Source organism: Frankliniella occidentalis, unplaced genomic scaffold (genome assembly GCF_000697945.3).
Source record: "Frankliniella occidentalis isolate FOCC.00 unplaced genomic scaffold, Focc_3.1 Scaffold14, whole genome shotgun sequence".
Taxonomy (NCBI): Eukaryota; Metazoa; Arthropoda; class Insecta; order Thysanoptera; family Thripidae; genus Frankliniella; species Frankliniella occidentalis.
The window spans coordinates 1174943-1190257 of NW_026267144.1; the positions used below are offsets into that span (position 1 = coordinate 1174943).

The following is a 15315-nucleotide window of genomic DNA, read 5'->3' on the forward strand; positions in this document are numbered from 1 at the left end:
CTAGGTGGCCGCCCGGCGAAACTCCAACCACCACCGGATTTTGTAGTCTTTTCTGAGGTGGAAACCGGGCAAAGCCGACCCTCCATTCCCTTTATACTCCGTGGCAGAAGCGCCGAAGTGGCCAAAGCGCCCTAATGTCAGCGCTGTCATAATTCATGGCGTCCCTTTTAAAGGACATAGAACTGTATTTAATCGTAGTGAGTGCAACAGTAGTGAAAACAAGTAATATTCAGTTCTCACGGCAAAAAAGCATTGTGTGCTAGCTCTCACCACTCTACAGTAAATCGCTTGAACGTCTTACTAACCTCTATCACCAGATTTTCAAAACAAACCAAAATGATTAAAACGTATTACGAGAGTGGCATGGGTCTTTCCACAGAGAGACAAGCAGTTGTCTTTGACTTTGGTGATTGCTATACGAAGTAAGACATTTCTGTTGATTTTGCTTTTACCATCTGTCCTAGCTAGTTAGCCCTGGAGGCTGTAATATTTTCTTTACAGTCTAATTTGGAGTATGTCTTCATTTGTAGGGTGGGGTTTGCTGGGGAAGCAGGACCCCGTTCTATTGTTCCAAGTGAAGTGCGCTGCCCCAAAGATGGTCGTACACGGAAAGTGTTTGATGCTGTGAAAGCTGACGAACAATATAATCTACTGGTGGAGTTCATTCACAATCTATATTTCAGGTAATTTGATCACAGTTAAATTTTTCTGAAAAGTATATGTTGAATGTCTCTGTAAAGCTGGATCATCTTTTTTAGACATTTACTTGTGAGTCCTAAGGATCGAAGAGTAGTGGTTGTTGAGTCAGTTTTGTGCCCTACATCAATACGAGAAATGCTTGCTAAAGTGTTTTTTATGCACTTTGAAGTGAGTTTCAGTTACACATCTTCTAATAAAATTGTTTCCTAGTTGTATTATATTTTTTTTACAATATATATTAATTAATGTTGCAGATTTCTTCTCTACTTTTTGTTCCCTCCCATGTTGTTGCTCTGAGCACTCTTGGCGTGAATACTGCTCTTGTAGTTGATATGGGGGCAACTGAAACAATCGTAATTCCTGTTTATGAAGGAGTTGCTGTGCTGCATGCTTGGCAAGCCCAACCACTTGCTGCAAAAGCTGTTGAGAGGTATGCCACATATTATTAACTAAAAAAGGAAAATTGATAAAAAAATAATTGTATTTCATTAATTTTATGTTTATGTCTTTTCTAGACAAATAAGTGACATGCTTCAGGAAAGGGAGAAGTCGAATCAATCTGAGGGCTATGCCAATTTAACTGAAAAAATGATTGAAGACATCAAAGGTTTGTTGTGTGTGAAAAAAACTGATATGATCAGGGTGGGTGTTGCTGTTATATTTGCTGGTTATACTGTACCACATGCTGGCGGCGTTCTTGCATACCGCGCCTTATGGTCCCGTGCGAGTATGCAACCCGTCCACACACCTGCATCACGTACAGTACAACCAGATAAAAGCACTGCTTTGAACACCCACCCTGTTTAAACTGTAATGTGTTGGTTTATTTTGAAACAATCTGGTAATTAGTTTCCTTTTTCTTGCAGTTAGAGCTTGCTTTGTCACAACCCTAGGGAGAACTCAAAAGGCAAGAGAAGATAAACCGTGCCCTTGCCCTCCAAGTGTTAATTACCTAGTTGGCCCTGGCAGTAATATGTTAAATATTAGCGGTGATATTAGGGAAAACGCTTTCAATATTCTATTTGAGCAGGATGCTGATCAGATCAGTGTGTCAACGATGATGCTGGATGCTATTACTAAGGTATTTTCCAATACTTATACTTATTTTAAACACACTACATTAACAACTTTTTGATGTTCAAATTGTGTTGTTTTAATCAATACAGTGTCCTATTGATATGAGGAAACCATTGGCTGAAAACATACTCCTTATTGGGGGCACCTCTATGGCTGTAGGGATGAAGGCAAGGATAAAAGAAGAATTGAGTTACTTAGCAGCATCTGCTCAGTACTCTGAAAAATTAAAACTAAGGACTTTTAAGTTTCACTCTCCCCCAGCCAAAGAAAATTACACAGCATGGCTAGGAGGTAATTGGTCTAGGTCAATCTAGTTTGGTTTTATCTTTATGCTAACTCATTAAAAGCTAATTTTTCAATGTGTTTAAATTTTGTTTCAGGGGCAATATACGGAGCCACAGACATAGTGAGCACACGATCCCTTTCCAAAGAAGCTTATCTGAAGGACAAAAAAGTCCCTGACTGGGTCAGTTTAATTTATAATACACTAAATGAAGGAGTTAAAAGGTCTATTTGAGCTTTTAAGTGATGCTATCTAACATTTTATGTGTTTTGTAAGGTTCTAATAAAACCAGAAAATTAATTTGTTGAAAATGTGGGTGTTTAAACCATGCTGCATTTCTTTTAAAAATTATCTGTCATTGTGATGTTAGGTAGTGTGATTTCTAACATGTTGTTTGGACCATTGTAAATACCTTGTACTGAAAATTGCTAGTTTTCATTTTTTGAACTTATGCCTTATTTTGTATGCTTGTATGTATTTAAAAGATACTTAAGATTATTATATTTATTATAAATAACCGTTCATCATTATTATTGTTACTTTCTGTCCTCTAGTTCCATCCACCACACCTACACTTCAAAACTTACATTGCTAAACTTCCAGTTACGTATCTACACAACGCTAATTAACCGTAAAACGTTGGACGAGATCTTGAGAAAGGGACGAACTGTAGAATTTCCCCTACACCACCTTCAAACCTGTTCAAGCTCTCAGCGCGGGTATCCATTAAAAATATGCGGAAGCGGGTAGTTCTTCCTGATCTTCTTCTCTGGCAGTGATCGTAGTTCGTAGTTTCCGGCGATTCCTCAGCCATTTCTCTTCCCCTCCATGCCGATCTGGGAGCGGGTAGCGCTTTCGTGGTGCAACAAAAATATTTTTGTCGTGCTGTTTTCATGAAGTGGTAGTTCAACAAGATCCTTCAACATGGCTCGATACGGGCAACGTCCTGAAAATGCCCTGAAAAGGGCAAATGGTACGTAATTAATTCACAATATGTGCCTAAGGTCGGACTAACCTATGATTTGCATCAGTACTCTCAGACTTCGGTATTCTCCTAGAAAGAATTCATTTTAAATACAGCCGGTTACCCTTGTAATCCATAATTATTTTCACTGTATGATTTGTTTGTTCTTGAATGATTCTCGAAACGATCCGATTGCATAGGCTGTCGTTCCAACCTCTTGTTACTGCGCCGATAGTAATGACGTCTGTATGGTCCACTGATTGTATGAACTTTGATTTTACTTCATGTCTAGAATTGTCTAATATTTTGAAAGTCCTCTTCTTGTTGTGTTCTGTTTTTATTATACCATTGCCTGTCTACACTGCAAATTATACCATTGTTTTGCATGTTTCATTTTTAGAGTTCATCGAGGTGGGAAAGCCTGCTCGTGCTCTTGACACCTTGTATGAAGTTTTTAAGAACAAAAAATGGGCTTGCAACTGGAGCGAAACTGTGCTGGAGCCTATCATGTTCAAGTACTTGGACCTCTGTGTCGAGCTCAAAAAGAGCCATATTGCAAAGGAGGGTCTCTTCCAATACAGGAATATGTTTCAATCTGTAAGTAAATTCTTTTCTTAAAGATGTTATTATCCTCTTAAGTATTATGTGTTAATAAAACAATTTTCTCATGTAGGTGAATGTGGGGTCACTTGAAAATGTCATACGAGGGTATCTACGTACAGCTGAAGAAAGAACGGAGTCAGCCAGAGAACAATCTCAACAGGCAGTTATAGACGTAGAAGACCTTGAAATGATTGCCACTCCGGAAAGTATTCTATTGAGGTAATTAAATTTCAATTTTGCTATATGTATCATATAAAATGTGTTGCCCTCAAATGTTTAATTAATATCTGAATTCTTTATTTTCTCTTATTTCTGTGTCTAGTGCTGTGAGTGGTGAAGATGCCCAAGATCGTTCTGACCGCACCATTTTAACACCTTGGGTCAAATTTCTCTGGGAATCATACTGCCAGTGTTTGGAGCTCTTGCGTACAAATGCTCATGTTGAAACTTTGTACCATGATATTGCCCGCATGGCATTTAATTTTTGTCTGAAGTACAACAGGAAGACAGAATTCAGGAAGCTTTGTGACAAGCTGCGCAAGCACTTGGAAGACATTTCCAAGCTTCCAGCACAAGTATCCAATGTATCTATTAGCAAGCCTGAGACTCAGCAGCTCAACCTTGAAACAAGGCTTGTCCAGCTTGATTCGGCTATTCACATGGAACTCTGGCAGGTATGTTGTGTTAATATTTCTGCATGCCAGTTTTCTTTTGTTTTCTTTTTTCAGTTTTGCTGTTATTTTAATTTTCTGGTTTAACCTGTAGGAAGCTTACAAGGCCACTGAAGACATCCATGGACTTATGAACATGTCCAAAAAGTCACCTGTTCCTAAAACTATGGCTAATTATTATCAGAAATTGGCTCTTGTTTTCTGGAAAGCCAACAATTGCCTCTTCCATGCTGCTGCACTCTTCAAGCTTTTCCAATTATCTAAGGAAATGAAGAAGAATATTACCCCTGAGGAACTGCAAAGGTATATCACATTTGCTTTCTGGATTTCTGAAAGGGTGTTTTCTTGTGCCTGACCTTAAGTATTAACTTTTATTTAATTATCTATTATTCAGAATGGCTTGTCGAGTGCTTCTTGCAACTCTGTCTATTCCCTTACCATCTGCTCATCCTGAATTTGACCGATTCATTGAGACTGACAAAAGCCCCCTAGAGAAAGCACAGCGACTTGCTACTTTGTTGGGTCTTCCGCAGCCTCCTACCCGTGCCTCCTTGCTGAAGGACATTGTAAGTTTTGTACAACTAGACCTTGCTTTCTACTCATGAAGTGTGTGACTTGAAGTTGATTTCTTCTGCTCTTTTTAGGTGAGAGTTAATGTGGTTGGTCTAGCTGCTCCCCAACTTCAAGATCTGTACAGCTGGTTGGAGGTAGAATTCGACCCACTTAATCTCTGTTCTCGCGTTCAAAGTGTTGTAGAGAGTCTGCAGGCTGAGGAAAATTCTCAGCTAGTACAGTATACTCCAGCTCTCCAAGATGTCACTCTTGTGCGCTTGATCCGTCAAGTGTCTCAGGTATACCAGACTGTAAAGATTGCTCGTCTCCTGGAGTTGGCTCGCTTCACTGACACTATGCACTTGGAACGCCTCCTTGTTGACTGTGTTCGTCACAATGATATGCAAATCCGAATTGACCATGGAGCTGAGTGTATTCACTTCGGTATGGACTTGGCTGAAAGTCAGAGAGAGGATCACCCTGAAGGTCCAACCCTTCAGAGTATGCCCAGTGAGCAAGTCCGTAACCAGTTGATAAATATGGCTTGTGTGCTCTCACGATCCATCAACTGTATTAACCCCGCCAAAAAGAAGGTGGAACGTGAAGTCCTGCGCCACAAGATGGTTGAGCGTTACCATGCAACTAAGGTGGAGGAACATGCTCAGATCTTGAAACGCCACAAGATTATTGAAGACCGCAAGGAGTACCTTGAACGAATTAACATTCTTAGAGAAGAGGAAGCTGCTCGAAGACAAGATGAGCTTGCCCGCATGCAAATGGCCCAGGAACAGAAGAGGCTAGCTATGGAGCTGGAAGAGCGGGAAAGGAAACGCCAAGAGAATGAAATTCAGCAAATCAAAGATCGCCACCTTAAAGAGAAAATGCAGCAAATTTCTCAGACAGCTCATGGACAGAAAATTCTCAAGAAACTTGATGAGGATGTAAGTTTATAAAGTTGTATATTCTATCAGAGTGCAGATTTTAGTATTGTTACCTTTAACATAATGTTATCTATTTCCCAGGCTCTTCAAAATATGGATGCTGAACAAATCACAGCTCGTGAAATGGAAGAATTGCAAAAGGAACGTAGGGATATGATGCAAAAGTTGAAATCCCAAGAAAAGAAAATGGATTACTTCATTCGTGCCACTCGTATTGAGGAAATACCTTTACTCAACAAATCATTTGAGGAAAACCAGGTAATTACTTCCACTTGCCCCTGCTCTCTTCATTAACGTGTATCTTTGTGTATGTACGCCTGATATGTAATTCACTATTATCTGTTAACAATTATCCTGAACTTGTCCTCGATTACAGATCAAGGATCGCGCGTTCTGGGAGCAACAAGAGAAAGAACGCATAGCAAAACTGGTGGAAGAGCGTGAACTCGCTGTGCAGAACCGCGAACGTCTCGCCCGGATGTACGACGACAAGGAAGAGTTCCTGTCTCAACTGATGAACGAGAGGAACTCTACCTATGAGGATAAAATGGCTGCTTACAATGTACTTCTCGAGGCCAAGCGTGCCGAGAGGTTGGCCGATAGGAAAGCTAAGCGCAAGACTGAGCGCCGGGAGAAGTACCACCGCCAAAAGCGCGAAGAACAGGAGCGCAAGGAGCAGGAGGAAAGGGAAGAGAAGGAGAGGAAAGAGCGAGAGGAGCGGGAGGAGAAGGAGAGGAAGGAGCGCGAGGAACGGGAGGAGCGGGAGAGGAAGGAGCGGGAAGAGAGGGAAGAGGAGAACAAGAAGCGCCAGGAAGCCCTCGACCGCCAGGCCAAGATCCAGCAAGAGCGTATGGAGGAGATCGAGAGGCGATCAAGAGAGGCCGAGAAGGCTGCACCATCGGCCACACCGGCTGCATCGACTTGGCGTCGGTGAGTGTTTGGCATGTTGTATTTCTGTCTAGGGCGTTTGCTTGGCGATGACAGTCGCAGTAATAGTTCTCCGTTTTCTCTTTGCAGTGGAGGCGACAGAGACGGGGATGACCGCAGACCAGATGACAGGCGAGGCGACGACACTTGGCGCCGGGGAGACTCTGCCAAGGAGGGTGGCGCTGGAGGCGGTGCTGGAGGAGCCTGGAGACCGAGTGAGTACTGCTCCTGAACAAGAGGCTGGGGCTTGTCTTAACCCCCTCAGGCTTGCTGGTTCCCTATGGATTGGCGTTTTGACTAATGACTTTGTTCCTTTGCAGCCCGACTCAGGGAGGGTGGTGACTGGAGGACAAAGGAGGCCGCCGAGCGCGAAGCAGGAGCTCGCGACGCAGCGCCTCGCGAGGGTGGCGACCGTGATCGCGAGGGAGGCGAGCGCGTCGAGCGCGGCGGCCGAGGCGGCTTCGACCGTGATGGACCCCGCGGCTTCGACCGTGACCGCGAGGGTGGCCGTGGAGGTTTCGACCGCGACCGTGATAGTGGTCGGGGAGGTTTCGACCGCGACCGTGATGGTGGACGAGGTTTCGACCGCGATCGCGAGGGTGGCCGTGGAGGCTATGACCGTGATGGTGGCCGCGGCTTCGACCGTGGAGGTGACCGCTTCGGCCGCGACCGGCCCGCTGCTGATATGGGCAGCTGGAGGCGCGGGCCCGCCCCCGGTGGCGAGGACGACGATGACCGCCGTGGAGGACCTAGGAGGGACATGAGGAGGGACGACCGCCGCGACGACCGGAGGGATGACAGGCCCAGGGAGGCCGGCGCGTGGCGGAAGGAGGCCGCCGCTCCCGCTCCCGCCGATGCCCCCAGCAAAGAGGAGTGAAGACTGGGAGCAAGGACAAAGAAGAAAATCTCAGATTGACTCTGAGAATCAGCATGGATATTGAAATGAAATTTACCATCAGGGATGCCGTACATCACTGGTCGATATTGGAATTGCATGCTGTTTTTTGAGAAAAATCTCTGGCTTCCTTGCTATTGCTTTTTGTTGGTTTTCTGACTGAAGTTCTAGTTTTGAGAATTGTGGTTGCCCTGTATTGATTTTCCTGTTGCAATCAATTGCTGTATCAGAAGTGTGGAACCAATTGATTTCGGTTGCCCTATTTTACCCATGGTAAGCACTGCATTGTGTACTCATTCCATTGGCATGCACATTTCCATTCACTGAAAAAATTATACATTGTATTGCGAGCCTGTAAGGACTAACTGAGCAATTTATACCTCTGATGCCCCAATTGTACTGATTGTTAAGTTGATTCCTCTCCATTTGAAAGCATTTCTGCATTTCATCAACTCTGTCTATCAAAACCTACTGTATAGGACATTTCACCAATCCGTCACTTTCCTTATTGCATAAACAACTTGTCTGTGAGAGTATCTTTATCTTGTCTTAAGTATGTAATTTGCAACCTTATCTTGTGACCTTATTGGCAATGTATTTGTTATGATTCATTACTTTATGCTTCTATTTCCTGTTGTATTGTTCATACATTTCAGCCTCTTACATTTATTCTTTTGGACAGGATGTAACCAAACACTACAAAGCACTAACTGCAAAGATATTTTTAATATGGGATTTTTTTCTGAGATAATGTTTGGTGGTAATTGAAGTGGATTTATATAGTTGTAATGAAGACCTTGCGCCTCTTGGATTTGTATTAAATAAATAAGTAGAGGTCTTGTAAACAAGATTTTTATCTCTATTATTGAAGTATCTCCCCTCGTACACTGCATTTAGGATGTATGGAAGGTAGATACAATTATAGCAACACTTTATGCAGTTGATTTTATTTGTAATCACATTGTAATCATTATCCGACATATCTGTTTTGCAACAAGGTGTTAAACAGCTTTTGCGCATTTACATAATATTAGCTTTAGCTTCACATTTATATTAAGAACAGTTATTACTACGACAACAGTATCAGTCTTGCACCAACCCCGTTTAATGTATTTACGGACTGCAACAGAGGTGGAAAATGGCACATGGTATTTACAATTCTATACTCTGATGCTTGCTTACACTAATCAAGATCCCGGCATGGCTGAAACACAGGGAATGTTTACAAAAGACAACATATTTTGTAAAACTTGAGGTGACAAGTCGAAGTGCCAGGGTACATACATTAAACCAGGAGAGGGAATGACACAAGGAGCTTCTAAGTCTTGACTTGGTTTATCACTTAGGAGCTTCTGATGCCTTATCTCGCAACCTCATGCAGTGACCTTGTTTTACTTAGGATTGTAGTTTGAGGACAGGTAGATGCAAGGGTAGGGTTAGAGCACTTTCTTAGGCAAACAAAATATATGCCACGTGCACAGAGTGTCACATAAGTGCAACTTAAACTTAGATTGTAAAGTATCCTTAACTTAAAATATAAATACAAAGAAATACATTTAATTAAACTGATTATCAAAAATGAAATGCCGAAATGGTATCCCTCAAAATGGGTTGATCTAAAGAAATTAATTGCAATTTCGTTAGTTTTGGTTTTCTCTTGAGCAAAAATAATAATAATCATAAGAATGCACCGAAGGAAGAGTGAACGCTGTGTTGGGTGCAATCACCCCATTCCGTCCGTGGTGACGGGGATACAGCAGCACTTGATAACAGCGCAATTTCGATCTTACTACATCTAAACAAACACGAACGCTTACGGTAAGAGATCTGTGCCTTGTTATTACTTTTGTAAGGTTTGTGTACTTCTCGACTCAGGATTCTCTGTCAGTTCACAGTTCACACTTCACAGGCTGGTCGGGACGAGACCAACCCCCGTGAGGGGTAGTTGTAGGAGGTCCACACATACTTTGCGACGCACTACACTGTATCACTCCGCTGAGAGTTCATATTGCACTGGCAGGAGGGTAGTGGTCGAGCAGTCAATGCACCACAAACTGCCAAGAAATAGAAACGTTTCGTATACTGGTGAGCAGAGCGGCGCCCACGCGATGGCAGGCCCTGCCGCGGGCGCCTGGGAAGGTGCTCGGCAGCGCGAGCGGGGCGCTAGTACAGCATGATGGCCCCGTTGCCCTTCTCCTCGAGCATGGGTGCGGGCGCCGTTTTCTCCCGGGGCTCCCGCGTCCCGAAGAAAATGGCCGTCATGTTGAGGACGTGGACGACTGCCGCACCGACCACGAACCTGCAACCGAGGAGAATGGGGATGTGCGTGAGGGAAACTGCTGGAATCGGACGGCACGGCCAGCTTTGGTGCCAGAGGAGCGGAGGAAGGGGAGAGGGGCGACTGACCAGAAGGACGCGCCGAAGGTGGCCATGTTGGTGGAGATCCAGTAGTTCTCCCTGTCCTCGCGCGTCATGACGTTGAACTGCAGCTTCTGGTGAAACTGCACGGCCCAGAGACCGACGGCGCCGAGGTCCAGCAGCACTGCAAGAAAGGGAGAGGAGACAAGTGTCAGGACGGGACGGGGTGGTGTCGCCGGTGAGTAGCAGGCAGCGGCAGCAACGGCGCGCCGGCGAGCGCCCGGCAAGTGGGCACGCCCGCGCAGCAGAGGAGTGGCCCGGGAGTGCCTATCTACTGCAGCCTCCCGCCGCCGGAGTCGTATACTTACTGGCCAGGGTGTTCCACAGGTAGAGCCCTGGCACGCCCGTCAGCGCCCCGATGGGTGTGGTGGCCGTGTTGATGACGGCGAAGACGCCCGCCAGCGCGCAGAACAGCAGGGCGCCGCCCAGCGAGCAGATGGTGGCCACCCACAGGCCGTAGAGCAGCAGGTCCTCCTCAGCGCGCGCCAGGTCCACGACTGCAAACAGACGGCAAGAGTGTTACTACAGAGGTCGGCGGAATCAACGTTAGGTCATTGGTCATGACTCCCTCTTCGGTGTCAAAACGACAACCAGTCATATACGCGGCTATACATAATTTTGATGTCCGTGGAGTTGTGGTGTGCTGAAGTGTGCGTGCGCTTGGAGGAAAGGACACGGAAACAGAACACACATACAACCCACCCCGCGCATTGTTCGCACATTAACCCAGTTTCCCAATGGAAGTGCCTAACACAACCAACTCATGGGCTCGGCATAAGGTCGCCGAGCCCGCGTGCTGCTTCTCCCCGCAAACAGCCCGAAGGCGGACAGACTCGTCAGGCGGGGGGCCGGGTAACGCCAAGTGACACACGGCGCGCGGCTCGTTCGGTGCGAGGCTCGGTGCGAGGGCCCCGGGCCCGCGCGGGCGCAGAGGGCGCGGGCCAGTGATACAACAGCAGGTACGGCACAGCCTGTTGCCTCAGCCCGGCCCGCCGCCCGGCGAAAAGGTCAAGAGGCAAAAGCCAGACCGCGCGCTCATGGGACCTGCTAGGGCCACGCCGCCCCGCCAGCCGCCGCCACGGGGCAATAGGGACCCTACCGCAGGGACTCCGGGCCTAGCAGCGACAAGTGACCACGTCGGACAAGACAGTTTCCGCCGCGTCGGGGGTCGTGTCGGGGAAGGTGTTTCTGCGCGAGGGCGCCGCGGTTACGCCTGGGCCCCCTGGTGCGGCGTTCAGCGCCCCGCCGTCCGGAGGGGGGGGGGGGGGGCTCCGTCTTCAGGTCAGACCCCTCACCCCTTCCCTTCCCGCCCCACAGCGGACACGTAACTGCGAATTCAGCGGCGGCATCCGAGGGAGGGTCATGGACCCATACGGGCCACGCGGCACGTTGGGCCACAGCCGTGGTGGTGGCCCCGGTTCACATCGCGATCGGATCCGTCACTTTACTTTACGACGTTCGAAAGGTGTCGGCGTGAAAGCGTACAAGAGGGCGGCGAGCGGCGCACTTCACACCCGCCGCGCACCCCCCTGTCTCCAACTCATCCGCCCGGTGTTATTACTTTTTAACGGGATGCGGTGCGGGTGCTTTACACTGCCGCCGGGGCTCAGGCTCGGGTCGGGGATACAGCTCGGGCCTCCGGCAAAGGCAAAGCCGCAGCCTCAGCAGCCTCGCTAACGGCCTCCCACTGCAGAGCAATTAGGAACCGGGCTCGAGCCTAGCCGCCCCGCCCCGCCGCCTGTCGTCTCGGACACATTGTTCTACCAATCACAGAGTATTGCCCCTCGGAGCTCGGGCGCGGTGCGGCGCGGCGCGACGGGCAGAAGAGATTGTCTCGAAACACCTGACTGGAGTTTGGAAATAATTACCAGTCATTTGCAGAGAGGGCAGACTACTCTTCTAGACCGCCGCAGTTCTGACGCGGCGGCGGCGCCGAAAACAGGCGTCACGGCTCAGGCTCAGCAGCGTGCACTCGGGCGGCCCGCGGGTGAACGGGCGCCGTGCTGGCAAGGGGCGCGCGGGGCACTAAACAACCCGCCCCACCCCACCCTGGACCGCGCCCGCCACGCCCCGCCACGCCCCGATATCGAAGCGAAAATAATGACGGACGGGACGCCGCCGGCGGGCAGCTGCAGCTCCCTGCTAATTTATTTTCACAGTGCGTTGCGCAAAAGGTTGCCGCGAAACAAAAAGGAGGGTGCTGCGACCAGGCAACGCCAATCAATTCATTACTATAGCAGCGCTCGGCGTTGCCAAAATACGGGGCGTAACAAGAAGCGGAGCACTCGGGGCGTGGCGTGGCGGGGTGGGGAGAGTCGGCGTGCAGTAGCCATCCTCCGCTGCGCGCTGCGCCCCACCGGACTTGTGCAACGGCCCTCCACCGCCGAGCCACACATCACCGCTTTGTTTCATCCCAAAGGGACGCGCAGCCCGGCGCGGCCGCTGCCCTGGCCTGGCGGGCCTGGCCCCTCTGGGCTCTGGCCAGGCCGGCCCGCAGGATCTCACTAAAGTTTCACTCGAACTTTGCCCCCCGCGGCGGTGGCGGCGCGGCTGCGGCAACAGCGGTGCCAACCAGGCCAAATCGTGTTGCTACTGGACTGCAGGAGTCCGGCCGGGAAGCAAGGGGCAGGGCGGGGCGGGGTGAGCGTAGCGCCGCGGGGCCCACCACGCCTGTGTCCTGGAGTTGCGTCACGTGATGGCTCCGCCCGCTACAGCATCCTTAATCGCGTCCTCGCTTAGCCCACCGGGGAGGCTGGAGGCTCGGCTGGAGGCTCGGCTGGAGCCTCGGGTGGAGCCTCTGCTGGAGCCTCGGCTGGAGCCTCTGGCTGAAACCTCGGCTGGGGCCTCGGCTGGACCTCTGCTTGGAGCCTCCGCTGGGACCTCGGCTGGGACCTCGGCTGGGACCACGGCTGGGACCTCGGCTAGGGCTTCGGCTGGAGCCTCTCAGCTGGAGCCTCTCGGCTGGGGCTGCTGGTCAAGTAAGCCTAGGCCGGCGCAGATGAGCAGGGCGCCTGCGAGGTAGGCAACTCGGCGCCTGAGCGCGCGCACGTGTCTGGCTCGGCTGCCTACCCTGAGCGCTGCAGGCGCCCCGCCGAAACACTTTGGCCGCACCGGACAGAAGCGTCGCCCGAGCGGGAAGGACGGGAAACGACAAGAAGTGCGGGAGCGAGCAAAAATTTTTTAAAAAAGGGCCACCGACGCAGAGACAGAAAGGTGGCGGCGGCGCGGCCGGCTGCGTTTTTCAGCTCGGGATCGTCGCTTATTGAAAGAGTGACTCGCCTGCTCCTTTCTCCGGGTTGGCCCGGCCCTGCCCGGCTCGGCCCGCGCGAGTTTCTTTCCATTTCTAGAGGTCGGTATACCGGATGACGGATGACGGATGCCGCGGGGGGGACGGTCCGGGCGAACTTCGCAGCAGGGTTATTTTTTGTGTTGTGTTCTGCGCCGTCGCATCGCGTCCGCGTCACCTTTGTGGTGTGGGATTGTGGACCAGGGCCGGGGCTGCCACCACAGGGCAGTGGCCACGTCGTCCACCGTCCACGCCGACGCCCCCCCCCCCCTCCGCGACCTTGCACCTCGCGTTACGGACAGCTGCCCCTTCCGGTCGCGAGGGGACGGGACGGGCAGCATGGAGGTTCCGGGCGGCGTGCAGTGACTAGAGAGACTAAAATCCTTAAAGTATCTCTAACTGTGACACGGCCGACACGGCCGAGCCGTCTGTTAGCTCGTCCCCGTGTCCCCGGGGCCACGTCTCTGCCCCGGCGCGGCCCTGGGCAGGACGGCGGGGGCTAAGGCGGGGGCGCTAGCTGCTCGGCGGCCAGCGCGCTGGCCGAGGCGGACCACTCGGGCACTCTGGCGGGTCATTATATCGATAGTATGGGCGATAAGAGACGTTGCGCCTCCTGCTAACTGTACTTGGCACACGGCGCTATGGCCGCGGCCGCCGCCGAGCGTGGCGGTGGCGGGGCACTGCCGGCGATGGGGCACGTACCCGCCACGCACGTGAGCGCGAGCAGCGCGCCCATCCCGCCGAGCAACAGAGCAATGCGTCGTCCATGAGACGGGAACAACACAACCCCCCCCCCCTCCCCCGGCGCTGCCACGCCATTCAAAGTGCGAGTCGTCTTCGACGCGGTGCCGGCCGCATGTGGGCGGACAGGACAGCGGCTTGCCGTCAGCCTGGCGCTTCGACAGGACACCGCCGTTGCGCTGCCGGGACCGCCGGGCCACCATTAGCGCCACGGGCGCGCTCTTGTCCGTGACAGTGTAGGCGAGGCGGTCGGAGGAGGCTGAGGCTTTCCCCACGCCCGCCGCGCCACACACGCAGCCGCGCGGAGCACCGTGGAGCAAGCCGGGCTCGACCCACTCATCTCCGCGGTGCTCCCGCGGCGGAGGCGGCTGGTCCTGCGTGCAGCGCTCGTCGGGGTGCTCGCGCGGGGCGCGGGGCCGCTCGTGGCGCTCGTGACCGGCTCATCGAGCACGGCGCACGATGGCGCGGCGAGAGCCCCGCAACGAGGACTGGCATAGTAATTTGGAGCGAAAATCAATCACAACTAATACTCAGGCCTGTACTGTATATATGCGGCGCACATCTCGTCGTCGGACGCGAGTTGCTCCTCCGCAGCGGCTGCGCCGGCCTCCTTCCCGGCGGCCGTGTCGCCACGGCGCCTCCCCCGCCCCTGCCTCGCCTCGCACGCCGCGGAGGGCCATATCTATGCCAGCGGGCACGGTGCGCGCCCGACTTGATGGGGCCCTCCAGCCCACTCCAGTCGTCCCGGCGGGCGGGTCAACCTCTGCAGCGGGACGACTGGAGAGCCGTAAGCGGGGGCCAGTCGCCAGTCATGCACTCGAAAATATATATCGGAACGTCACACAGTTGTACTCGTAGGAGGAGTGCCAGCCGTTAAGTGTAAAGTAGCGTGACTCTGTACAACCGGTTCGCTTTAAGCATCAGTCGAACAGACAGAAGTAGTGAAACACCTGCCGCTGCTGCTTCGGTGGCGCGCTATAAATAGATGATGTTCCGCACGGATGATCTTTGCTAACCAGCACCATCCCAACAAAGAGACGCGCAGCGCGGCGGCAATCGCCACGACGGAATCGCGCGGCACGAGCGCCTCTCAAAAAGTGTTTTCCTTGACGCGACCATCGCGGCGGGCCTCCTCTCCTCGGTGTCGCCGCCGGTGAGGCGGATCTTATTTAACCGCCACGCAACACGACGAGGCCGCGGCGGTGGCGTGGCCCACTGCCCCGCGCCCACAGCAGCACCGAGCCCTCGAGAGGGCCTC

At 51.4% G+C, this 15315-nt stretch overlaps 3 protein-coding genes across 3 annotated transcripts in view; 2 read left to right on the top strand and 1 right to left on the bottom strand.

Annotated features, from left to right (window-relative positions):
* The first annotated feature begins 81 nt into the window (after positions 1–81).
* LOC113203577 (actin-related protein 10) lies at positions 82–2581 on the top strand. The gene is made up of 8 exons (XM_026418345.2): positions 82–422; positions 531–683; positions 759–867; positions 954–1129; positions 1215–1306; positions 1566–1780; positions 1866–2067; positions 2157–2581. The coding sequence occupies exons 1-8, from the start codon at positions 337–339 to the stop codon at positions 2291–2293; spliced, it is 1170 nt and encodes a 389-aa protein (XP_026274130.1). The 5' UTR covers positions 82–336; the 3' UTR covers positions 2294–2581.
* A 278-nt stretch (positions 2582–2859) lies between these two features.
* Positions 2860–8462, top strand: LOC113203576 (eukaryotic translation initiation factor 3 subunit A). The gene is made up of 11 exons (XM_026418344.2): positions 2860–3032; positions 3424–3620; positions 3697–3845; positions 3949–4300; positions 4392–4600; positions 4692–4863; positions 4942–5790; positions 5872–6048; positions 6167–6720; positions 6808–6932; positions 7038–8462. The coding sequence occupies exons 1-11, from the start codon at positions 2984–2986 to the stop codon at positions 7592–7594; spliced, it is 3390 nt and encodes a 1129-aa protein (XP_026274129.1). The 5' UTR covers positions 2860–2983; the 3' UTR covers positions 7595–8462.
* Positions 8463–8543: 81 nt separating this feature from the next.
* Positions 8544–15315, bottom strand: part of LOC113203578 (clarin-3) — a 43358-nt gene continuing 36586 nt past the window's right edge. The window contains exons 3-5 of the mRNA XM_026418346.2: positions 10339–10527; positions 10019–10154; positions 8544–9911 (exon numbers count right to left, since the gene is read on the bottom strand). Coding sequence (XP_026274131.1) covers positions 9776–9911; positions 10019–10154; positions 10339–10527 — 461 coding nt within the window. The 3' untranslated portion in view covers positions 8544–9775. The remainder of the gene's footprint in view (positions 9912–10018; positions 10155–10338; positions 10528–15315) is intronic.